The 27,340-nt window shown below is 36.4% G+C and overlaps 2 protein-coding genes across 4 annotated transcripts; both read right to left on the bottom strand.

Moving 5' to 3' along the window:
* Positions 1–760: 760 nt before the first annotated feature.
* On the bottom strand, positions 761–20,896 carry LOC307152905 (DEP domain-containing protein 1B-like). Of its 3 annotated transcripts, none has more exons than XM_079861900.1 (11): positions 20,745–20,896; positions 18,893–19,158; positions 17,214–17,352; positions 16,963–17,090; positions 14,944–15,074; positions 14,800–14,847; positions 13,699–13,839; positions 9,790–9,956; positions 8,007–8,183; positions 5,359–5,550; positions 761–2,717 (listed from the first exon to the last, which is right to left on the bottom strand). In XM_079861900.1, exons 1-11 carry the CDS (start codon positions 20,790–20,792, stop codon positions 2,553–2,555), a joined length of 1,602 nt encoding a protein of 533 aa, XP_079718026.1. In that variant the 5' UTR covers positions 20,793–20,896; the 3' UTR covers positions 761–2,552. The 3 variants fall into 3 exon arrangements, with proteins under 3 accessions (XP_079718026.1, XP_079718027.1, XP_079718028.1); XM_079861902.1 differs by lacking the exon at positions 761–2,717 and adding an exon at positions 4,271–4,358 and having other exon boundaries at positions 20,745–20,873; XM_079861901.1 differs by lacking the exon at positions 14,800–14,847 and having other exon boundaries at positions 2,466–2,717; positions 20,745–20,873.
* Positions 20,897–21,449: 553 nt separating this feature from the next.
* Positions 21,450–25,910, bottom strand: LOC307152097 (very long chain fatty acid elongase 7-like). The gene is made up of 8 exons (XM_079860483.1): positions 25,833–25,910; positions 25,386–25,475; positions 24,846–25,036; positions 24,657–24,737; positions 24,497–24,553; positions 24,305–24,410; positions 22,691–22,827; positions 21,450–22,064 (listed from the first exon to the last, which is right to left on the bottom strand). Exons 2-8 carry the CDS (start codon positions 25,447–25,449, stop codon positions 21,852–21,854), a joined length of 849 nt encoding a protein of 282 aa, XP_079716609.1. The 5' UTR covers positions 25,450–25,475; positions 25,833–25,910; the 3' UTR covers positions 21,450–21,851.
* Between the last annotated feature and the right edge of the window lie 1,430 nt (positions 25,911–27,340).

Genomic DNA, 27,340 nt, shown 5'->3' with positions numbered 1-27,340 from the left:
CTGTTTCAGGGAGAAGCTGCAGCTTCATGTGTTTATATGAGATCATAATGCCGTTGTGCACAAAAGAGTCAACGATGTTGAAAATGTCATTACAATGACCTTCTGAAAGGTTTACGTGTGTGTGTGTGTGTATACATATATATATATATATATACACACACACATAGAGAGAGAGAGTGAGAGAGAATGATTAGAAGGTAATCCAATAATAAAAACACCACTGAAAGGGAAAACAAATAAATATTTTTAATTTATTATTATTAAACATTGTATTTTTCTATTTCCATCATGGCAGGTGAAATACAGCAGGCGTTCTGAGGTGTTTTTGCCAGTTTTCTAAGAGATGAATATTAGTGCACTTCTGCTGACCTCTTGAGGAAGAGAGCTGAAGTACGCTTCAGGAGTCAAGTCAAGTTAAGTCATCTTCATTTATATAGCGCTTTTAACAATGTAGATTGTTTCAAAGCAGCTTTACAGAGATAAACATATAATTTAAGGTAAACAAATACAGTTTACAACCTCCAACAAAAGAGGATCAAAAAAAGTAAATGTATGTTAAAAGTCTCAAAGAAATTGAGGTGTACATTAGACATCATGACAAAATGATTCCTCAAAATATAACCTGTGTGTTTCCCTTCATCTGCCTTTCAGTGTTGCATTGAATACATTAGTCGTGCCATATAGGATGATGTTCAGCATGTCTGTCAGCTTGCAATATTATCAACATGCTGAAATAAAATGTGCAAGAATAACATCATATAATTATAGAGATTTATTTATTTTCTGATCAATATTTGTGATCACAGTGCAGACGTCCACATCAGTAACAATAACTCCAGAATTTGCACAGAATCAAAACACTTTGAACTTTGAAAACAGTGTTATTGTAAGAAACACCGAAATAGATTCAATACTTCAAGTTTGCAATCCATTATTTTAGAAACACATAAAGACATGTAAAAGCTGCCTGGTTTAATCCAGTTTACAGTAAATATCAGGGAAGCCTTAAATGGTGTGTTTTGAACGATATACTTACAGTACGGTGAGTCGATCACAATCAGTTATAAATAATCAAGTGATACAATGTGAAGGTTTCTTTAGTGTTATGTGATGTGTTCACAAACATGACTGACACTTTACAAACTAGAACTACTTTACAAGCAAATAAACACAAAATAACTAGAGTATCACGGGGAAAACACTACAGAGAACAGAGAAGACGTATACAAATAAAGCCTGCATCAGTAGTTTTAGTGACACTGAGAGTCTTCTGGTGACCAGCACAGATCTCCTCAGACTGACTGATTATCATTGACAACATGATTAAGCAGAACTGAGAACTGAACAGCTGGTCCACAACACCTGCAGCTGGAGGTAAAGCTAAACTAATTACAGCGCCGTAAAAATAGAACGCAACTAATTGTAAATGTTACAGATTATTTACATCAAACGAATAAAAACAACAAGCACTACAGTTGCCGTGTTTCTGGTGATAATAACGTGCTCTTTTATAGATAAATCTGCTAACACTTTAGTTAAGGGTCCAGTTCTCACTATTAACTAGTTGCTTATTAGCATGCATATCACTAGGATATTGGCTGTTTATTAGTTCTTATAAAGCACATATTAATGCCTTATTCTGCATGATCATATTCTACATCCCTTAATCACCCAATTAAACTTAACAACTACCTTACTAACTATTAATAAGCAGTAATTAGGAGGTTATTGAGGCAAAAGTCATAGTTGAGGTGAGAATTGGACCCTAAAGTGTGACCATAAATCTTTATTATTATTATTATTGTTATTATTTTCTGGCCCATTCTTAAAGCAAGACACTACAGGCGAGTAGGGGGGAAATAACTAGATATCATACTTCCCAGTTAATAGATATCATACTTCCCAGTTAATCACAATACATTAGGACAATTGTTCTGTATTACATATTTTCTGGAATGTTATGTTTAAATATGCAAACGAGGCATGATCTAATTACATAATTATGGACTAATTTGCATACAAAAACAGACATCTAAACACTGGATAAAGCAGGTTCAGAATTCTTGTCTCATATTAAAGGTTTTTACTTTTTATCACTCTTTATAAATCAGCATATACTGTTAACAAACAGAAAACTATTTTTGACCTTTTTTTTTGTTTAGAAATAAAATGTTAACTATATATCAGATGAGTGATATATGAAAAAACCCTCCAGTGACTGAAGTAGAGATTTCTGTGGACCTCATTTTCAGAAAACATGTATTGTAATTGAAATCTACAGACGCAAAGAGATTGAGTGTAATAAACACTTAAATGTGTATTTTGGATGTTTTATTTCCACTAGTCCACTAGCAAAATCTCCAACTTGAGCTGGTTTTGCCAGTAGTGTCTTGCGTTAAAGGGCTCTAATGCACAGCATCATACTTTCATCAATCCAACAGTCCAGTCAGCTGATCGCTGACGAGGTGAGCGTGGTGTTATGTGGATTTAGGATGTCATAGCACCACCTGTGACGTTCAGTAACATCTCTCCTCGACAGAAACACACGAGACTCAGGCCCGAAAGCTCCAGCTCCTCTGGAAGGGCTGGAAGGGTTTCTTCAGCGTCAGGAACATCAGCTGAGGTTTGAGTCTCTGCGGTCTCTCTGGGAAAAGCACCGCCTCACTTTCAGCGGTGGGAAAGCGTCTTCGGTAGATGTCAGGATGAGATCTCTGGAACTGACAGCAATCACATGGGGAAAATAAACAGTGCATCTCAGATTTCACAGTTTCCCCACATGAAGATATGAAATACTATGGAAGCTTGTTTCCGCCACAGAATAAAACATTTTAAGAGATAATTGCGACTTTTTATCTCACAATTGCGAGTTTACATCTCGCAATTCTGACTTTATTTCTCAGAATTTTGAGATATAAAGTCAGAATTGCGAGATATAAAGTCAGAATTGCGAGATATAAAGTCAGAATTGTGAGATATAAAGTCAGAATTGCGAGATATAAAGTCAGAATTGCGTGAAATAAAGTCAGAATCGTGAGAGATAAAGTCAGAATTGCGTGATATAAAGTTGCAATTGTGTGATATAAAGTCAGAATTGCGAGATATAAAGTCAGAATTGCGAGATATAAAGTCAGAATTACGAGATATAAAGTCAGAATTGTGAGATATAAAGTCAGAATTACGAGATATAAAGTCAGAATTGCGAGATATAAAGTCAGAATTGCGAGATATAAAGTCAGAATTGCGAGATATAAAGTCAGAATTGCGAGATATAAAGTCAGAATTGCGAGATATAAACTCGCAATTGCGTGATATAAAGTCAGAATTGCGTGATATAAAGTCAGAATTGCGAGATATAAAGTCAGAATTACGAGATATAAAGTCGCAATTGCGTGATATAAAGTCAGAATTGCGAGATATAAAGTCAGAATTACGAGATATAAAGTCGCAATTGCGTGATATAAAGTCAGAATTGCGTGATATAAAGTCAGAATTGCGTGATATAAAGTCAGAATTGCGAGATATAAAGTCAGAATTGCGAGATATAAAGTCAGAATTGCGAGATATAAAGTCGCAATTGCGAGAAAAAAAGTCAGAATTCTGACTTTCTAACACAATTGTGACTATTTCACGCAATTCTGACTTTATAACACGCAATTGCGAGTTTATATCTCGCAATTCTGACATATTTTCTCAGAATTGTGAGATATAAACTCACAATTGTGAGATAAAAAGTCGCAATTATCATTTAAATTTTTTTTTTTGTGGCGGAATCAAGCTTCCATAAAATACTGTATAGTCGAGTTACCGAACGGATTAGCCTTGTGGAACAACAGAACAGAAATATTCAGGGTAGAACAATTCAAGCAAAAGAAAGACATTAGAAAGTATACTTGGGTTTTTACACGTATGCATAGCACTCCAATCATTTTCTCCATAGAGAAATTGATTTTGAATGATAACTGAGGTTGTTCATCGATGGTATATGCTTTTGTTGAAGCACTATTTAAACTTTTTTTAAATGATCTTGTTTAACAGCAGAACCCGTAGTGAAAAACTACATTATACCAATCAAATCCACCCACTCCCATGATGCACTGCATCATACTCGCATACGTCCCTACTCTATAGTAGGCGAAAAACAGTAAGTGACAAAAGTAGTATGTCTGAATTCACAGTACTCATAAAGGAGCAGGTAAAGAGTATCTGGATGACCTACTTCTTCCGGTTCTGAAGTGTGCATGCGATTGAGACTTTACTATCCCATGAGGCCACGGGAGAGGATATATGGATGGCAGTGAAGCGACGCAACTGATGCTGGAAGGTCACGTGATAATGACAGCATGATGAATGTAGGACGTCTGGATTACATTCACACAACAAACATTCATGCTTGATATCAACAACTTTAAATGAATACTTTTATCTTTCTCCATTTTTTTGTTTGCAAAGCTTCATGGGATTGTTCTTTCACTCACTAAAGCTGTTCAGTACAGTCTTGAACCTTTATCTTTATGCCCAACTTAAATACATTTTTGGTTCAAATAAATGTTTGTAATGTTGTTATGCACCCCGTATCTAGTTGATTTGCTTCATGGCTTATTAATGCTTTAGCCCAAGATTCCCTTGAATCCCTATGTGAAAAATGAATGAGGAAAAATACTTCCAGAACCAACGGCGCTGAAAACGTGTTTTGGCACTAATGCACTCTATACTTTTAAAGGATGTGCATTTGGCTGTGTGCATACGCAAAGCAGTCGCATCACAACTGAAGTACACAAAGAAATAAACTGTATAATAGATCCCCTTCAAGCCCAAAGTCTTGATGTTTTCAGGCTCTACTAGAACAGGTTTTCCTACTTGAATGTTGATTATTTTCCCATATTCTCCATTGTTGCAGCTCCTCTCTTCCCAGTCTGTCAGTAACGCTCTGTTTACTTCCTGTCTCTATGAAGCCCCTCCTTCTGAAAAGCACACTGTGCTCTGATTGGTCGGCTGGATCAGTGTGTTGTGATTGGTCGAGCGCTTCGAGTGTGTTTGTGAAATGTCCCGCCCCTTATCATAACCACCAGTTTAACACACTACTAACTAACTCAACCAGGCCCCGCCCCTTTATTCTGCGCATTAATTATTTAAATGAGGAATATTGTGACGTGTTCGTTCCCGGAAGAAACTCGAGACTACAATGGAGGCGACAGTGACACTGATATAGACAATAACTCATATTCTTTGTGAACATGTAAAAAAGCATGATAGAACACCTTTGAATCTATTACTGTAAATACATTCGGCAATTTTTGCAGTGCATTACCACAGATATTCCTTTATCACCGAACGGATGTCAAAAGAATCCTTTCTGACCTGCTTGAGCTTCTTCTTCTTGTCTTTAATGGACATGTTCTTGTCTTGTATGATGCTCTCCAGCAGCTCCACGATGGCGCCCTGAGACGCTGAAACCCTCTGGTGCTCGAACTCCTCTCTGCTGATCTGACGACAGAACGAGTGTGGCGGAGATGCCACCGAAGAGTCTGTGTCCGCACCCGCGTACTTTATCTGGAACAAACCAAAGCATGTGATCAGAAAGACTCATTCACTTTATTACACAAAAGCTTCTCAACATAATTCATATTTCCATATATTGAGTGGAGAAATAAGCCCTACACAAAATTGACTTACAATTCTTACTTTAATACCTTTTTGGTAACACTTTACAATAATTTGTCAACATTAGTGCATAAGTTAACAGGGACAAACTATGAGCAATATGTTTTACAGCATTTATTAACCTTTGTTAATATTCATTACTAAAAATACAGTTTATGTTAGTTCACAGTGCATTAACTAATGTTAGACAACTTGTTTTGACTTTTAAAATCTATTAGTAAATGTGAAAATTGACTAAGATTAATAAATGCTGTAGAAGTATTGTTCATTGTTAGCTCATGTTGACTAATGTAGTTTATTAATGTTAACAAATGAAACAGTAATGTGTGACTGTGCACTTTTTTTTAGCAACTCTGCTCTGATAAATATGGAAGCTTGTTTCCGCCACTGAATAATAAATAAATAATAATAATTGCGGAATTATAATAAAGTCAGAATTGTGAGAAATAAAGTCGCAATTCTGAGAAATAAATTCGCAATTGTGAGATACAAACTATTCTGAGGTAAAAAGTGTTTTTTTTTCCTTAGAATTGGACTTTATATCTCACAATTGTGAGTTTATATCTCGCAATTCTGACTTTATATCACACAATTCTGACTTTATATCTCGCAATTCTGACTTTATATCACTCAATTCTGACTTTATATCTCGCAATTCTGACTTTATATCTCGCAATTCTGACTTTATAACACGCAATTGCGAGTTTATATCTCGCAATTCTGACTTTATATCTCGCAATTCTGACTTTATATCTCGCAATTGCGACTATTTCACGCAATTCTGACTTTATATCTCGCAATTCTGAGAAATAAAGTCAGAATTGCGAGATGTAAACTCGCAATTGTGAGATAAAAAGTCGCAATTATCTTTTAAAATGTTTTATTTTGTGGCGGAAACAAGCTTCCATAGATATAAGCAAGGCTTTGTGGGCAGGCAAGAATAATATCAAAACAATAATATCACTTTACACATTGTGTCTACTTTACACAATCCAATTAAATCTTAATTAATAAAATATATCTAAAATAATTATTACATTAATTCCAGTGTTGGTGTAATGCATTACTAAGTAATTAATTACAGTAATTTAATTACTTTCCCAAGAAAAAGTAAAGAAAGGAAGTCTCTTAATTTTTCTGATTACACTTCTGATGTAATTGCATTAAATATTGTATAAACTATAGAACAATTCTATATAAAACCCTTTAACATCTAATGTTAAAATGTATGTTTTAACCCTTCTAAACCGGCTGTGTCGTCGCCGACACAAACCAGCAAGCTGTCTTCATTTTACCGTAACTCTTCAACTGTTTGCACTATCAAAACCATTCAAAGTGCCCCTGAGAGTAGAAAACATGCGCTTTTCAGCAATATACAGCGTATTACGGTCATTTCATGCTTTCCATCTGCAAATGACAGAAGAGCGGGAAGGAAGGATTTGAACAGAGAGATACGAAGCGCGGCAGGTTAGAGGGTTTTGGATTGCATAAAATAATAAAAGAAACGAACAAATGCATGGCGAAATAAGTGTTAGACAGCAGAAGAGGGGATTGGGATGATTTTTAATGAAACTTGGGAGGCGGATGGCCGTTACTCTTTCACGTATCTTAGCATGTGGTGTGTGCATGTGTGTGTGTGCACATGTATGCATGCATTTGTGTATGTGTGTGTGTGTGTGTATGAAAAAAAGTGTCCTAAATGAAAACTGTGCATCCCAATGTCACAAAAAAGACTTTAAAGTGTTCGTTTGTGATTGTTCTGTTTTTTTTCTAAATAAAAATCAGTAAATTTACTCTTGTTTTTTTTTGTCTATTTAAATTCTATTTACAAACTCACCACACACAGTAATGGTCAATAACTGTAATTTGTTGAAAGCCATTTTTCTTCTGAAAAAGATGACACCTTGCACATGAAGATAGCACATTGTTTTAGAACTTTACAGTCAAAAAATAAAAATATGTGAAAAACACCTATTTTAGCTTCAGGTTCTAAAGGGTTAATGTAACCTTCTCCCTTTAAAAACTTTGGTCAGTTCAAGAATAATTTATGCAATTTTATATTATTTATTTGATTGAATTAAAAGAGCAGTTTCTTGTCTATCCGTGTATAGTTCAGCTGCTCGAGGTTTATGTGGGATTTAGAAAGTAATTAGGAATAAGTAATGCAATAGAGAGCAACTAATTGCAACTGTTGAAGATATAATTAGTAGTAACTTACCCAACACTGATTAGCTCCCACTTATTATTTAGTTTCTCTCAGAAATACACTAAAGGAGTTATTAAATATGCCGTTTCATATTTTCAGTCAGTGATCAAGCATGTAATGAATGATGTGGGCCGCTGACCTGAGCTCTTCTGAGGTGGGACAGATGCTCCTCGACAGATTTCCGCAGGTTGGACGGCACCTTCAGCACACTGTCATGGTTATCAATCATAAACGTGACCAGTTTTGTGGCCAACAGCTCATCCAAGTCCACCTCATCCGCAGATCCCAGAATGCACCTCGAGAAGGTCTGGACCATCTGTACGGGAGCGTCAGCGCCCACAAGAGACAGATCGTGTGAAAGATGCTCTCCAATCTACTGAACGCTGAGCTGAATTATAAATTAACTATGATGGTTAAGGATTATCAGCTATTTCCCAGCAAGCAATTCTGCATTTCAAACACAGTCCTGACGTCTAGGCTAAAACAAGGCAAAATTTGGGCTGTCAGTGAAAATTTAGTAGACGTCTAAACCATCGCCCAAGAATAGACTAATCATCAATTAGATGAAGAAATGAAATGAAACCGAACACCTTGTAATCACTGTTTACTTTGCTTACATGATGGAATATCACACATCTCGCAAGTTATTTCGGCAAAAATGACGTGCAACTAGGGTTGCAAAGGAGCAGAAAATTTTCTGTAAATTTCCATGGGAAGTTAAGCTGGGGAATTTTGGAAATATTCATTACCACGGCAACCGCTTGCGCGTCCACTCTGAAAGTAACTGTACACATAAGAGACGGATAGATACATTATTTAAGGTTATTTCTATTCGTTAGAATATTGATATATGAACTAGTTGTCAAGTAAGCCCCGTTGCGAGCATGTGCGTCTCTCTAAACTTTCAGTGTGCTGCACTGCTCTAGTTGACTTCTGCGCCTTCCCCCCCCGAAAATATCACGTTAATTTTGAAAACGTAATTCCTTTTGTGGATCCTCTTGGTCATTCTTCATGTTTCTTTGACAAATATCAGTGTCTCAGTCTCACGCACGCTGCATGCGAGTTAACCACGCCTACTTATTTACATGTCGCGGTATACACGGAATAAAAAAATCTGTTACGCTGGACATTTTCTTCCGCGGTAACGATATATACCATCATACTGCCCAGCCCTACTTATGTGGTAAATAAAGTTATGCTAGCTTATTTAGCATCTAACTTATCAGCTTGCTATCTACTAGATGAATACATTTGTATGTGATATTTGCAATTTAAACATTTAATAAATATATTTCCCCATAATATCATCAAAACTTACTTCACTTTGTTTAGTCCACAGGCTCAAATGTGTGCCTTCAATAGTCTTGTGCTTTGGGCTTCTGTACATGTGATGGAGGCGTGCACAGTGCCAGTAGGGGGTGTGGTCTCAATAGTGCACAGTGCCAGTAGGGGGTGTGGTCTCAATAGCCATGCAGTAAGCAGTGTGCTATGTGCATGGGATTGAGGAATGGCATGGATATTCAAGTGTATTTGAATGGCATCTGTTTGTTTTAGTCAAGATTATGCTAAAATATACTTTCCTCTAAAACTTCCTCTTTAAACTTAAACTATATTTAAGTTCCCTATGAATATCCAACCTTCAACTTTGAAAATTCCCAGTTTATTCCCGTTTATTCCCATAAATTCCTGTTAATTCCCTTAAATTCCCATTAATTCCCATGGAAAGTTTCCATCTTTGAAAATTCCCAGAATTTTGCAACCCTACGTGCAACCAAATTTAAAGTTATTTTGGCTAGAAGTGTGTCAATCATAGCCAGACAATATCGGGTCTATAGTTAACCTAGATGGTGAAATGACGGCTATTGCATACTGGGTTGGCAAATAATAATCATCTATACAGAGCATCTATGTGAGTGAGTTACCAGAGTCCGTGCTCCTATGGTGTCGTTCAGAGGGGGCAGTGAGGGGTTGGCGCAGACTTTAGCCATCAGACGCATCAACAGCTGTAGTTTACGACGGTTGGCCGGAGGCAACAGGAGACAGCAGACCTGCAACGCCTCAACCGCAACCGACTGCCTCTGCAGAAGACCTGGCGGAGGACACACGAATAATCACTAGGGTGGTCCTTAATAAGTCCAATTTTTTTTGTGCGCAAAATGTTAGTGTCTTAACCTTTTAAACTGTTCCTTTTAACTTCAAAATTAGAAATATGCAAAAATGTTGACAAAAAAAATGATATTTAGAGGTAGCTCAATCATGTGGAAGATTGCCTATGTTAAGCTGTGCGGCGTTATTGTGATATGCAAGTAATATTAAAAGTTGCTGCAAATGAACTACATTTTATTGAAATCAGAGCAACACTGACATGACAACAATGACAACAATCTCAAAAAAGCACAAAGTTTTCAACAGTCCCTCATTTCTGATGCTCAGCAGCCAGTGTCTGGATAGATCCGCCGGTGATCTTCCACCACATGAAGGAGAAACTGCAGTTGTTCTTCAGAGTGTGTGAGATAGCCACTGTATTCTTGAATCAGAGCCACTCCTCTCTCGGCGGGATCATTGACTACTTTCATTGCATGGTTGCCTGTGCCTCCTGATAATCTGCTCGATTCGGCCAAAGTTCCGGGTCAATTTCAAGGAACGTAATGTCATTTTTTAAACCAAGAAATGTGCTCTAAACCCAAACAATAACCAAGGTGATCATCAATAGAAATATGTATTGATTCCACCAGGAAAGGTAAATCTGCTAAACCGGGTCATGGATGGATTAATTTCGATTTAGTTTCTACAATAAGTAAACTGAGATATGTATCTAAAATACATATTTAGGAATATATGGTGCATTAGATGCTTTTATGGAGATTTTTTTTTAATTTTACTAGCCAGGTACAATACCAAATCAAATGATCTGTTTTTACGAAAATCATCAAAATCTCAGAAAGTTTAAAGCTATTGAGCTACCAGTAATTATTATGTTACTGCCATAAAAATTGGCATGCTGTATTTTCTTATATTAAGGAACAATTTGAAGGGTTAAGAGCATGACAATTGGAGACTTTAAAAATAAGGACCACCCTAATAATCATTTATACTCATTCAGAGCCTAGTGGATGTGAATCCTTACATTAACAATAACATTTAAATATTATTTTAAAGGTGTCATCGGATGCAAAATTCACTTTTATATGGTGTTTGCATATAAGTGTGTCTTTGCAGTGTGTGGACACAACCACCATACAATGAAAAAAATCCATTCACTCCTTTTTTTTATCCTCAAAAAGCCTAAACACTCTCAATAATCAAGCCGTTTGGATTTTCTGAGCAATATGATGTCATATTGCTCATGCTCCGCCCACGACCACTGATGGACTGTCCCGTATTAGCATATTTCCCGATTTAGCATATTTCTGCCACAGCTCATTATCATTTAAAGAGACATGCACCGAAACGGGTCGCTGTGAACAGAGCTGTTTTTGAGGAGGTAAGTGTGTCGTTTTACACAACCACTGAGGAATTTTAACCATTTTAACCTTAAAAATGACAAACTTTACATGAAGACCCTAAAGAACCATTCCAACTTGTGGAAAATGGGCATCCGATGACCCCTTTAAAAATTAGTTTTTTTCTAAAATGTAAAAATAATTATAATAGTCTATGTATTAGGGGTGTAACAGTTCAAGTTGCTCCCGGTTCAGTTTGTATGACGGTTTTAGGTTCACGGTTTCGGTACGGTTCGGTAAGTGCTACGTTCAGGGAAAAAGGGATTACTGTCAAATAAAAGTAAAGAAAATAAGAACAAATAATCTTACTACAAGCAACAGCACAAATAAATACAATAGAGCAAAGATACAAATAAAATAAACAGTTTTCTTTATAAACTGTTTACTTTATAAATTAAAAATTATTCCTTACCAAAGTTACAAAAGCTATTTAGGAGCCGCAAGGGATTTCCTTGTATTTTGTTTGATTACCATTAAAAACACAGACAGCAGGAATATTAGGTTGTGTTCCCTTTAAGACATAATGCACAAATCCAAAATACTGATACTGTCACATATGCGTTGTATTTCTCAACCGTATAAGTTCACTTAAGGCATAACAGACTGTGTCTGCTAGGAAACTTATCAAGACATAATTTGTGTGTGAATTTGTCCGTTCAAGTGCAAGACTTGAAAGAGAACTCAATATTTGCACACTGTCTGAGATGTGTGCGTCCTTCGGATGAGTGCACACACACACACACACACACACACACATACACACACACACACACACACACACACACACAACTCTTCTCACAGCGCATGCAAGTTCTCTTTCTCATTCTCTTTCTTGCTCAGTTGCTCTTGAATGTTTAAATTGGCAGGGCTTAAATGAGTTTACTTTAAACACAGATAGCAGTGTGTGCAGTTCAGGTCTCGCCTGTGCTCGCGCGCTATCAACACTCGGGTGATGACAGTGTAAATGACTGGTCACGTTCAAGCAAACGGCACTCGCATTAAACAAAGTTTACAAAGAGTGGCCCTTTTGTTCACATTCTTTTGATTATCGCTGTTGTAATGTTTTATTGGGGAGCCAGCATGTGATCTAAAACTTTTGACCGGTAGTGTATATGGGTCAATGACGTGACGGGTCATTTTTTTTGTCCAAAGGTCTTAATAATAATAAAAAAACAAATATATAACATCCAAAGTATGTAAGGTAGTACAACTTGATCTATTTTACTGAATCCAAAAGGTTTTAATTATATTTTACTACATATAAAGGTATTTTAAAGATTTTGAAGTGTCAAAAGGTCATTCGGTAAAACCGATATAGTAAATATTTAAATTGAATAATATTGTTTTTAATAACTAAAGGAACTACAATTATACAAATATAAAGCAGATAAGGCTCCTTTTTTTACATTTCCCCTTTTCTCCTTTCCCTGTGCAATGTTTTACTTGAATATGTTGGAGTGTTTAGAGTAGTCCAATAAATGATTACATTTATGAGATCAGTGATAATTTGTTTTAATATTTCTTCTGTGGTACACACTATATACTATCTCAACATCAATGTCAAATCAGTTTTTAACTTTCAAATCAGTGGTTAAACCAAATGACTTTTTTGGTGACATTTTTTCCATCTTGTAAAAAATGACAAAAAACAGTGTTAATTGATTGTACAAATCACAAAATCTTATTGTTAACACCTATGTAAACTAAAAAAATGGTTTATAGTTATATCTCCATTCTATTTTTTTACACTTTTAAAACCTTATTCGTCAATGACCCATATATATATATATATATATATATATATATATATATATATATATATATATATATATATCACACAATCTTGAATAGACAACTAAACAAAATAACATGTAAATTAATAGAGGTTCTGATAAAATGTTATTTGCTGTGGTCTATTTAAAATTTTTTCCTTTTGAATGAATTATTTTATTTTTAAATTGTGTTAAATGAATGATTCAATGACTCACTCATACTTCATCCAGTAACGAAACAAGTGAATCAGCGTTTCTGAACGAATCTCTTGAATGAACGATTCAATGACAAATACATTTTTTAACAGTCACTTGCCGCCACCTACTGGTGTAACGATGAAATTGAGATAATCGTTATTTGAAGCGGCAAGTTACTTCCAAAAGGTGATTTGCACTACTTTGACGCTTCAGTAGACATCAGTGTTTATATCAGAACTATAAACTTGTATCTCAGTACTTCACACACTACCGTTTAAAATACGGCAAGATTTGAAAGAAGTCTCTTCTCTGTAGCGGCTGATTAAATGGCACTGATCAAAGCTTGTGCATCACTCACCCAAAACACTGACAAATATTTCATACAGATGGAAGGTCAAAAGTGGTTCTTTCAGTCTCTGAAAATGTTCCGCAACTGTCCTGAAGACGTCTCTCTCGAACCCTGGATACATGGGCTGCCGGGCGTCACTGCCATTGGGCCCTGAAGATGAAGCCAATTCAGAGATATATAAAGTATCATAAAGCAGGGGTGGTAAAAATACATGCATACTAGCGCTGCACGATTAATCATATCGCAATCGCGATGTCAAGCCTACGCGATTATATGACGCAAAATGCTGCAATTTTATATTAAATAAACAAATTAGTGCTGTTAACGCAATTAACGCAGCATCTGTTCATTTTTGGCATCCTTTGGCTAGTGTTACATGATCCCGCTCTAATTCATGCAAATGCTTTTAAACCATTCATGTGTGATAAGACAAAAAAGAGCTCGCTGCCTGTGAATGTCCTGACTGTGACACACAGAAAGACTCGCGCTAATATCGTGCGCGCGCACAAAACAGCCCAGAATAGAGTTATCTTTCGAGCTTGAACGAACAATAACACACAATTATGCCAAAATGTCTTTTTGTCGAGTATCTTCATAACATAAGAGTATGATGAACGTGAAGAGTTGTGACTCGTGAGAGAATGAGGCGCGTGTGAGATCCGCGTCTCTGTCAGCAGCGGCTGCTCTTAAAGGGACAGTACACAGTAGCCACTAATTATATCTGTCGCTAAAGTTAATCAAAGAACAAAGGGAACAGAGAAAAACACTCACTACTCTTGACTAAAAAACTTTTTTCTTTAGGCAGATTATCACTAATCTGTGTGTGAGATTGAGAACCAAGCAAGTTGACTCATGAAACCATTTGTTTATTATCGCAATCGCAATCGCAATATTGACCTCAAATATCGCAATATGACATTTTCCCCAAATCGTGCAGCCCTAATGCATCCAGACATATTTAATTCCACATTAATATGACAAGCAGCTTGCCAACCTATATATAGGCTAATGAACTATATCACTTGGTTAAATAATTGCTTTTTTGATTATTTATTGAACTGTAGTGTCATTGAGTTGAATCGGTATGACAGCAGGACATCAGTCACTCACAGTTTGCCAGGCATTTCATTGCAGATAAAACCCAGTGAGGCACGTCTTCTACAGATAAAATGACCAGAAACAAAACAGAGAAAGATGTCTGTCAGAAATTAGCTGTAAGAACATTTAATGTGTTAAAATATAACCCATGCTCACCTGTTTTGTTCTTCAGGACCACAATGCCCTGCTTATTAACACCAAATACATTGTGAACGATGTGCTTCGGGCTCAGAAGTTTGGCATCTAGAACCCCGTCCAGAGACTGGAGGCCCAAAACAGTCTGTAAACTGATAAAGAGAGTTATCTATAAGGGCATGTCTCATACTGTATGTAGTCCTGCCATTGACTTAGCTAAGTCACTGTTACACATCTGCATAATGCCCGGCTGCTTTGTTTTTTTGTTAATTGGCTGCTTCGGCTCGCACTCAAAGAGCAGTTGGTGAAGTGATTTGGATATGTTGAGGAGATAATGTTTTTTGTGAGGGCAAAAAAAAAAAACTTTGTATGCACCATTGTAGGAGAAAGTTACTTTTAAAAGTAATGCATTGCAGTATTGGATATTATTACATGGCTCTGTGGAATACTTGATTCTGATTGGTCAATAGCGCCATCCAGGGTTAAGTTATTCCCAGATAACAACCGCTCATAACAGATAACGCAGGCTCATCCGGGTCACTGAAGTCAGCAGCGCTATACGCTATACAGTCACAATAAGTGTTGTATTTGGTGAGCTAATAAAGTATTAAAACTCAGTCGAATCAATATTTTGTGTAGTTATTTAATTATGCCATCCAATATTGTGGACTCGCTCTCTCTTGTTTCATACAAACGCAGATGCTGCCATTTTGTGACTATTGGATTATGAGATACAAACAGGAACGAATTTAAAACAGTTTCATCTAAAATCAATATATCTTATCCCCATAATTATATACGTGGAGAAATGCTGTGTAATAAGTGGTATGACTGTATACCGTATCTCTAAATGTCCATCTAGTTTGAACTGAAATTTGTATAATTTAACATTTAATTATAGCAGGTTTGCGTAATATTCTAACTTAAAAAGTACCTCAGATATTGTTATAAATTTAAAAGTAATGCATCACATTACTCGTTGCTTGAAAAAAGTAATCTGATTGCATACCTTCTTTACTTTTAATGTGTTACCCCCAGACTGGTACTGACTGAAACCCAATTATGGTAAAAAAAAAAAGGGCTTTATATTTCTGACACGCACTCTAAGTGGTTGACCAATCACAACAGACTGGGCTTTTTGGAAAGGCGGGATTTAAAGAGATAGGAACTAAAACAGACAGAGAGTGAAAAGAGGTGCTGCGGCATGTACAAAAAAACGCAAAGCAATCGCATCAAAACTGAAGTACACTCTGAAAAAAACGGTATAATAGATCCCCTTCAAGCCCAAAGTCTTGATGTTGTTTTCAGGCTCTACTAGAACAGGTTTTCCTGCTTGAATGTTGATTATTTTCCTCATATTCTCCATTGTTGCAGCTCCTCTTTTCCCAGTCTGTCAGTAACGCTCTGTTTACTTCCTGTCTCTATGAAGCCCCTCCTTCTGAAAAGCACACTGTGCTCTGATTGGTCGGCTGGATCAGTGTGTTGTGATTGGTCGAGCGTTTCGAGTGTGTTTGGGAAATGTCCCGCCCCTTACCATAATCGCCAGTTTAACACACTACTAACTAACTCAACCAGGCCCCGCCCCTTTATTCTGCATATTAATTATTTAAATGAGGAATATTGTGACGCGTTCGTTCCCGGAAGAAACTCGAGACTACAATGGAGGCGTTTCAGGAGTTCAGAAACACTGACACTGATATAGAGAAGAACTCCCGCTGGAGGAACAAGTCACAGATGTTCAAAACAATCATCTTCATCCAAAGTAGTGAGACTAAATGATCTTACCAGAGCTGATGCCACTGTCTCTCCTATTGCGCTCATTGATATTGAAATTAGCTGACGATAAATAAAATGCAGCTCATGTCTGTTGCTTTCGTTGATGTGAACTCTGGTAAATTTGCATATAGCGCGGGCGGGAATTGAAGATCGGATTTATATTTGTTTTGTGGAGACACATTTATGTGCAAATGGAACTGCTTTAAAAAATCAGATAGCTATCCGTTCAGTAAAAACACATGAAGTGACCAGGCTGATGCTTACTGTGTTAGTGTCATTGACTTCCATATCTGGTCCACGTGTTTCGGGGTTAACTCTGTCCTCCGGATTAACCGGCATTCAGGAACCTCACCAATGGCGATGCTGTGCCTCTTATTCCACGACTCGGAATTCTAAGATCAAAATAAAAATATTTAAGAATTTTTTTAAATATCAGGAGGTTTAACATTGTAAATAGCACCAGAAAGAATACATTTTTCAGATGATACAGCATCCACAGGCAAATGTTCTCTCACCATAAGAGGCTTCATGGGGATCTTCTCCGGCACTGGAATCTCCTCATAGTCGTCCCAGCGTGGGATTCTGGGAACTGAGCCGTGATCTCTCACAGGTGGACGCACAGGAACAGGCTTCAGAGGGGATTGTGGAGGAAATCTGACAAATTTAAAGCATTTATTATTCATTATATTGATGGAGGGGGTGGATTGGAATCCACTGCTGCTTCAATGTATATGTAATGAGTGATTATAATCAAGGTATTAATCAATATTTTTCCTTCTAAATATCAAATGAGTTGATGACTTCTCAGGAGATTTTACTTTGTTATAGAAGTCACCAGTGTGATGTTCTTTTCATGTATTCTTTAATGTTAGTATTTGATATCTGAATGCAGTAACAGTGCTTGCTCATTTAACCCGGCTTCAAGAAATTAAAGGAGAACTCCGGTCAATTTTAACATTGAGCTCATTTTTTTGTAAATTTGGAGTGCTGTCAATACAGAGAACAACGACAAAAATCGGTGTTGCCTACACCGTGTTATCCTCTTTTTAAAATTTGCACCCTGTTGACTTCAATGGGTCAAGTTTAAAACCTGCTTTTAGCCTCTTAATATACTTGATGTGTCATTACAAGTGCCCAGGTCATGTGAGTGATTCCTTCAGAGTGAACACGGTGAATCTGACTGCAGTAGATGTGAAAGATATGAATAAAAATGATATTTATTCAGCCAGCGCACATACCTGTATTTACATCCTGTTTTCGGTCAAAGTCCAAAGTAGTCGATTGTCGAGTTCACGCGCGTGATCATAGGTACTAAACCAATGCGCGTGAACTCGACAATCGATTACTATGGACTTTGACCGAAAACAGGATGTAAATACAGGTATGAGCGCTGGCTAAATAAATATCATTTTTATTCATATCTTTCACATCTACTGCAGTCAGATTCACCGTGTTCACTCTGAAGGAATCACTCACATGACCTGTGCACTTGTAATGACACATCAAGGATGTAAAGAGGCTAAAAGCAGGTTTAAAACTTGCCCCATTGAAGTCAACAGGGTGCAAATTTTAAAAAGAGGATAACTCGGTGTAGGCAACACCGATTTTGTCGTTGTTCTCTGTACTGACAGCACTCCAAATTTACAAAAAAATGAGCTCAATGTTAAAATTGACCGGAGTTCTCCTTTAAATAGGGAAATGTATTGTGTTTGAGAAAGGTCTTCAACATGTTATAACACATAGGGGTCATTGAAGCCAATAGTTTAAGGGACCAATACCAATTTTTTTTTTTAATTATAATGCAACATACACTACCGTTCAAAAGTTTGGGGTCGGTAAGATGTTTCTTGAGCATCAAATCATCATATTAGAGTGTTTTCTGAAGGATCATGTGACACTGAAGACTGGAGTAATGATGCTGAAAATACAGCTTTGATCACAGGAATAAATTACACTTTACTATATATTCACATAGAAAACAATTATTTTAACTATTTCACTATTTTTACTGTATTTTTTATCAAATAAATGAAGCCTTGGTGAGCAGAAGAGACTTTACCGACACCAAACTTGGTATATTTAAAAACAAAACAAATTTTTAATAGCGCTTTATTCAATACAGAGCAGTTTCAAAGCAGCTTCACATTAACAAACCGCAAAATAAAGCAATTTATGAAAGATTATTTCAAATCACCTGTAAAGATGCCCGTTGTCCTCAAAGTCCTCTTTCCCAAACCGCCCTTTGACGTCCTCGATGACGTGATTTTTGAGGAATTTTCGCAGTAACTGGAGCGTTTGGTAGCGCGTCACCTCCGGCCCGAAGTTCTGGTTCTGTCCGAGCAGATCATGGAGAAAGTCGACAGCCTCGGCTCCTGTGAAACTGTGTTCGTAACTCCTGAAATGAGCCCAGTGACGTCTGACTGGCATCCCACCACGGAAGAGCTTGATGGTCTCGTTCCACTGGAGAAAACAGGAGACATTTCAGCATTAATGCTGTTTTAACTGCTCATTTGTTGAGAGAGGTGGTGCATTTACATTGTAACAATGTTGTAGTATTTACAGAGTTTCTGCAGAGCTTTTAAAATTAAATGTAAGACTTTAAGACCTGCACAAATCAAATTAATACTGAACAAACCCGTTCAATCTCAAAATAAATCAGGTATCTCAAATTCTTTGACTTAATTAAACATTCACATATTCAACTAGGGATGCAGTTGATATGAACATTTTGGCCGATACCGATAATTCTTTCAGTTTGAAAGCCGATATTATTGGCCGATAAATCTGAATCCAAATTTTTATATCATTTTTGAGAGCCTGATTACAAAAACAAAAGTCTCACCACAGCCATGACCCAAACACACAATTATGATGTTCTCATTATAATTTTATGTAGCTGATATGACAGACTTGCGCTGCACATGTTGCACTGAACTGTATTTAACTATTTTGAAGTGATTCCAATCATATTTCAAGCAATTCAAAACCATCATGTTGAACAGTGCGCATCTGAAGAGTCTCAGCTGAAGGAAATAACCCATTATTTATCCGCTTTAAAATATCGGCCAAATTTTCTTATTGGCCGTTAAACAATAACATTAAAAATGCTCTTAGTTCTTACCCAGTGATTATGGTTTATAAATATGGATATTTTTCTTACACACATGCATGGCTTCACCTCAGAAGGCATTTATTAACCCCCTGGAGTCGTATGGATTACATTTATGATGTATGGATTTGCTTTTTTGGGCTTCAAAATCCCCATTCACTCCCATTATAAAGCTTGGAAGAGCCAGGATATCTGATTCTGATTGTGTTCGGCTGAAAGAAGAAAGTCATATACACCTAGGATATCTTGAGGCGGAGTAAATTATTGGATCATTTTCATTTTTGGGTGAACTATTCCTTTAAGGATATCGAATTTTTTTGAAATGTTATGTTTAAATATGCAAATGAGGTATTATCTAATTAAATACGCACTAATTTGCATACATTCCAAAACAGAAATCTGAACAGTGGATAAAGCCAGATTAAAAATTCTTGTTTCATTTTGGTGACATTAGCGTTAAGGTTTTTGTTGAAAACTCTCCTTTTATCGCTACATAAATCATAAAAATATTCAACAGCCAGAAAACAAAAATCACCATGCTTTTGGAATAAAGTGTTATACATGTAAAAATAAATGAATAAAACCTTCAGAATATAGATAAGTTACCAATAAAACTGTAAAGTCTGTATGCAAGTGCAGTAGAAAAAGCTAATTTTGAGAAAACGTATGTATTGTAATTGAAAACTACAGACGCAAATAGATCAAGTTAAATAAAATAAACACTTAAAGGTGCATTTAGGAGGTTCTTACCACTAAGTTAGTCATGAATGCAAAATAGCCCAAAGTGCATGAAAGAAACCAACTTTCGCCTATTAGGCCTACTGATATGTGTTTTCTGTCTTATATTATTGTAATATATTTGAGCAAACCGTTTAAAGAGACACCAAATCAGCTCACGTGAAGCGTTAAAAAAAAAAGTTTCAAAAATTGTTCTTACCAATTTCGTCGCCCTATAAGGCCCAGGTCCAATCATTTTACCATCCATTCAAGTCCTAATAGGTTTTAATAGATGATGTGCTTATTATTTATCCATTTACTGCGTTTATCCCTGTAAACATCTCCACGCCAGTTAACTCACTTTTGAAAACCGAAACGTTCCTGAACATAATTTGATTGGCGCACGAAATCAGCCACGTGATGCTGTTTTACCAAATATGGGCATTAGCTTTACCGGGGCTGCCGAAGTGCAGTATGGGAGGTGTAGTTTAACTGCGCGGTTAAAAAAAAAAAGTCATGTACACGTAATGAAATCACAAGAAAACCGAGATAGTGACAAATAATTTATTTTGTTTCACTATAAAACACTTCAATTTCTTTCACAAAATTGATTTAAAAAGACAAAAACAAGGAAAACCAATTCTGATATTGTTCTGGCGTTTCATTTCCTCAGCTCAGATCAGTAGAATAAAAGCATAACAGGTAATACCTACAGATCAATTTCTTTTTCTTTTTTTTTTTTTTAAAAGATCACATTAAGAAAACAATCAACATTAAATAAACAATAAATAGTCACGCAGCATAAACAAAATAACTTCAGATGATGTCACATCTGCAGCAACCAATAGACTTCCAGGTTCGAGCACATCCAGGTAGATCAGTCAAGCATTCCTCAAGGGTCAAAGGGCATCGAGCTCATTCAGTTACAACTAAAACCCCAACCTTCAAAAACCCTTTTAGCAACAAACTTCAAATCACCTTTGCTCTCATAACCTCTTCATATTTGGCCAAGCAGTTCAATCATATTCCAAAGCTGAGAATTTCAATATTTACAGGTAAATTGGAGGACATAAACACTGTACTTCCCACCCCATTCTCATTTCAAAGCCTTAAGTGAAGACAACAAAAAATGAGGACAGAATCTCTAGTAAAAAAACAAAACACCAATGTGCAAATTTGGAAGTGTTAAATCCAGTGATAAGGTGGCGGGTTTCCACATTAGTTTTAACATAAAACAGGGGAGTGGAACTTGAACGCATGAAATAAAAAGGAATATTCCCACTTGACAGGTTAGAGCTTCAAGTTTAGCTGGCCAAAAGGGAAGACGTCACTCAGATTTTCTGAGAAGGTAGTTTCCGTTCTGGAGTACTTTGGGAAGCCTCTTGCCCTTGGTGTAGGCGTGATAGTAGAAGTGGAGGAACAGGATCAGGAAGATCAGCCCATAAAGACCGATGACGTAGAGGAAGACGGGGAACTGGTAGGGACACTCCTTCATGAAGAAGAACTGGCCGATGTGAGCCGTGATTAGCACAAACTGAACCTGATGCAAACACAAAGGTCAAGTTAGAGACGTGAAAAGCTGGATTTGGACAAAGGATATTATAATACAAAAAATTTTCTAGATAGATAGTACTATAGTATCACTATAGTATTTATTAATATTCTGAATTTTCGTTTTTTTTTTTTTTTTTTTTCCAATGCAAATTCATCTCATATTTATATTTTATTTCAGTTTCGTTTCATTTAATTAATAAATTAGTTTTAGTTAAAGTCCCCATTTAAAAAAAAAAAAAAAATACATTTTGGCTTTTAGTATGAATGTTCAAGTTAGAGACGTGAAAAGCTGGATTTGGACAACAAAGGACATTATAATACAAATAATTTAGAGAGATAGAGATACATTTAGTACTATTATAGTATTACTATAGCATTTATTAATATTTTGAATTTAATTTTTTTTTTTTTTCAGTTAGTTGCAAATTCATCTCATTTATTTTAGTTTTCTTTCATTTAATTAATAAATTAGTTTTAGTTATAGTCCCCATTTAAAAAAAATAAATACATTTTGGCTTTTAGTATGAATGTTCAAGTTAGAGACATAAAAAGCTGGATTTGGACAACAGAGGTCATGTGATGGGGAGAGAAGCTTGTGAAAGGTCAGCTTACCAGCTGGATGGTGGTCATGTACTTTTTCCACCACAGGTACTTCTGGTAGGCCGGTCCCATGGCAGAGAGAGCATAGTAGGAGTACATGATGACGTGGACGATGCAGTTCAGCAGGGCATGGAAAGTTCCCAGACCACCTAAGGCAAATGAACAGAGTCCGTTAAAGCCGAAAAATAAAAGGACTTCATAGAGCAAAATTAAGCAGCTTGCATATTAAGGAAAGTGAGTGAGCGCCGCAGAAATATGCAATATGACGGACTCATATTGCATATAACAAGTCACAAAAACATGCAAATGCACGAGTATATAAGTTTTAATTTTTGGCTGAAAGTAGAGGGATTATATTAATTTGTGAGAATGGCTCATACAGATACTTTTTTGGTTTTCAAGGACTATAATTCAAGATCTCACTTATCAAACAATATCTTTATTAGCTTTAAAAAAAAAAAAAGTGAATAAAGATAAACTAATAAAACAAAATGGTACAAATAAAGTGCAGCACATGACTGCGGTAACTTTAACCATTGAAAGGATACTACGACAAAGAAATCGCTTCCCTTATCCAAACTGATTTTTTTTTTCCTCATGAATACATGATTGACCTGAAGAATGAAAGCTATCATATACTTGGATATTTATATTAGCAATATCACAGTATTTATATCGTTTTTACCTCTTATAACACAGCCACGTCCAAGTGATCTGAGGGCGCGGGCGCTTCCTGCTGTGTGACGTGTGTGCAGACTGCTGCATAGATATATATACACTAGATGTCGCATTAAAGACATTCGTTCCAGTGAACTGCCGTAGCCAAGGCAACATCTAGTGTATATATCTATGCACCAGTCTGCACCAGATCACTTGGACGTGGCTGTGTATAAGAGTTAAAAAACGATATAAATACTGTTTGTTTTCTCACACAAACCGCTCGTTTCGTGTCTTAGGCCATCAGTGTGTACTTACGATGGGGAATTGTTTAATTTGGACGATGGGGAATTGTTTTCATTTGGACTGTGCATGCTCTTTGAGACAGTGACCATAGACCTGCATTATATGACTGACAGACAAGAACGGTTTGACCTAAAAATATCAAAATTGAAACTACTGCGGAAAAAGACACCTACATCTTGGATGCCCTTGAGGTAAGCTAAAACATACCAAAATTTTATTTCAAAGTGAACTATCCCTTTAAACCCGGCCAAAAAAGGTCATACACTGCAAAAAAACTTTTCTTAATTACATAAATCAAGAAACATTCTGTAGAGAAGTAAAAATTTGTCTTGTTTTCATGAAAAATAAGTCAAATTAAGCTTTTGCTTGGAAAAAAAGCAAAATAATCTGCCAATAGAGGAAGCAAAATAATCTTTTCCGTTTGGTTTAAAAGCGGCTCAGCGTATAACGCAATCATCCGATTACAAGACTTGGATTATACCCATCAATCCATTTCACAACGCCTACATGACCTTTTTGGACTTTCAATAAAGGGACAGAAACCCAATTAAAAGGAGTTTCGTTTGCATTATTATGGTTTGGATTGGCATGAGGGCGATTAAATGACTAATTAAATTTTTTTGGTGAACTGTCCCTTTAAGTGTCAATCGTATAATACTTTACCTGCGGAGAATTTGACCCCGAACCACCAGGTGAAGGGCATGATGGAGTGATGGTAGACGTGAAGGAAAGTAACTTGGCTGTTCTTTTTCCTCAGGACAAAGAAAATCTACGAAGACAAGAAAGAAAAAGAAGAGGTTTAGCATTGATGGTCCACTGTAAAACTTGTTTTGAATGCAAAAGAAACACACTTACAGTGTCAAGCATCTCAATGAACTTGGAGAAATAGTACAGCCAGCAAGTCCATGCCATCTAGAAAAACGGAAACAAGAGAGAAAAAGAAATGACAAACTGTTGCACACGTCATCAGACGGTAACAAATGCACAATCTGAGGAATGTGCTCCATTCACATACCCGGAGAGCCTGAGGAGAACTGGAATAATCGACGAGGTCACACCCATAGGTGTAGCCGTTCGCCCAACCAGACATCAGAAACTGCAACGACGGAAGAGAGAGATTGAGAAACACACATATATACACACACACACAATAGAAAGGATAACATGCATGATGCAACAGAGACAGAGTTCACAAATGACAAACCTCATAAATCATGTAGAGGGAAAACGCCACAATGCTGAAGTTATACACGATCATGATGCGCTTGAGGTCAAAGGGCTTGCGGTTCTCCATTAGCCGAGGACCCAGCGATGTCACGAAGTAGATGTAGGCAGCGATGATGATGGTTTGGGGGAACGGGGAGGCCATAAGAAGCCAGTTCCCAGTCCGTGGATCTACAAGTGATGCAAGAGACGTCATTTTCCAGACAGAAACCGTACAGGCGCAGTCATGCTGATGAGGATTCAATTCACGTTCATTTGTAAAGCACTTTTCACAACACACATCGTTTCAAAGCAGCTTTACAGAAAGTGCATGAGTTACAATTTAGAGAGATCTGTTATCAGAGGAAACTGTCCAAGTTATGCATTTCAGGAATGTACATATACAAAAATCACAGTTAGTGGAAAAAAATCAATATTAATTTAAACAACGTAATAATTTAAGGCAGAAACAATGAGCTCATTGAAGTAATGAACACTTGTTTGTTAACAAATGATGACATTGATGATGATGATAACTCACCTGCTTTCTTAATCCACTCATCATACAGAAGAACGGCTCGAGAGGTCAGTGTGTTGAAAGCCATGTCTAAGGAGTCTTTAGGCGTCTCTTCTAGAGAAAAATAATAAATTATTAACAAAACTTATTGTAGAGCCTGTTAATGCATTCTTGCCAACTAGATAAACCTTTAAGCTTATAAAGAGAGGCTTTCCCAAAACTCTCCTTCCACTCCCAGAGAGACAAACCCATCCAAACCACACCCGAACACAACTGGAAAGACGTGTAGATTCCAGATGATTACAATCATTTTAATATTTCAACTAGGGATTTTAATATTTCACTAGCTTGAAAAACATCAAAACTTTTTTAAAGGGCGATATGTGTTTTCAAACCCCCATGTTTACTTCAACGGGAACTATTCTGTCTATGAAACCTAATAAATAAGAATCTTACGACAAAAACTCAAACCGTTAAACCCCGAGGTTATGCTCCTTCCACGCGCTCCCTCCTCAGATCTGCTCCTGGTGTGTCAATTGCACGATTCACTTTCAACCTGCAGTTCTTATACAACCTGTAGTCGTGGCTCCGCCCACAATTATTCATATATGGAGATTCTGTCGCATGAAACTTCCGGAATTTAGGTCGAAACTCTGAGACGTCCTCTCATTGGCGTTTCCATGGTGACCCGTATGAAAATATGAGCGGAACGCTGTACGAATGTCAACAGCAGGTGTGTGTCATTATTCTGCCCCCAGAAAAAAGGCTTCAAATAGTGAATGAAAATGCTTTTTCTTACTTTATTTTTTAAACAGCTTTTTCTTTTTAGTAGGCACACATCAAGGAGGAAAAAGACAAAGAACAACAAAATAACAACAACTGTTACATGAGGTGACACAAGTAGAAATTGTGTTTCAATTTTGAAAATCTACTCATTGTTTTGTTTTGTTTTTTTGTATGTTACAATCCCATTAACGTTACCTCTGGTATTTTCTCCTTTGTCCTTCTGTAAACGAAGGGAGAGACTAATTTACACTAACATAGCAGCTAAAGTAAAGGATTATTTAGGATTCTGAAATAATTCACTATTTCATGCAATGTCATTTGAGTTGAAACCACTTAATAATCCACTTCATATCTTCTCAATCCTTTATTTACTTGAGATTTTGATTTTTAGATATTGTATAGGCTATACTTACTAAATATTATTTTGGTTCGTAAATCTATCCTGTGGACAATGCAATCTTTTGGACGGTGAGCGTCAAGCCTTTTTCTTTGTTCAGCCAACAAACTGCATTATTTATCTGCTACAACATATCTGAGTGAAAATGCATGATAAACGCATTTCTTCAAGATCTTCAAGAGGTAAATATCACTTTGACCCAAACCCTCCAGAGGAACATGTGGGGAATGATGTGCAAATATGCTTTCAGAGTGAATATACAGTCTTTTTCACCTCAGAATCAACAGAAAACAGGGCTGGTATAGTCACACTTATGTGTGGTTTATCCTTCAAGGCCAATTTCTGTCTAGACACATAACTTAAAATCTACAAATAAGCTTTTAAACAGTGTTATTGACCAGCGAAAGAGATGTGCATTTACCTTTTGTGACAACATGCCCCAATTTAGCCTAATAGAATAAGCTTAAAATTATTATTATTATTATTCTTTATTTCAGACCCATGGGTCCATATCAAAAGGGAAAAAGAAAAATACATACAAACATACATTTTGACAAACAACAGACAAAATTTAAAAGACATACAAGCTTTCATTCCAATGCTTCCAGAAACAGGAAAAATACCTTGTATCACTTAATATAATATTATTTAAGACCATTATGATACTATATATATATTTTTTTTTTTTTTTTAAAGACAGAATTATATTCATAATACTAATATCTGTATAATTGAATATATTGATTACAAAACATAATAGGATAATAGTAAGGGATGTAAATGAGCTTTATTTCCA

The sequence above is a fragment of the Squalius cephalus genome (genome assembly GCF_949319135.1).
Source record: "Squalius cephalus genome assembly, chromosome: 24".
NCBI classification, from domain to species: domain Eukaryota; kingdom Metazoa; phylum Chordata; class Actinopteri; order Cypriniformes; family Leuciscidae; genus Squalius; species Squalius cephalus.
Note: the sequence above shows the minus strand (reverse complement) of the source record. Positions and strands in the feature narration are given on the sequence as shown.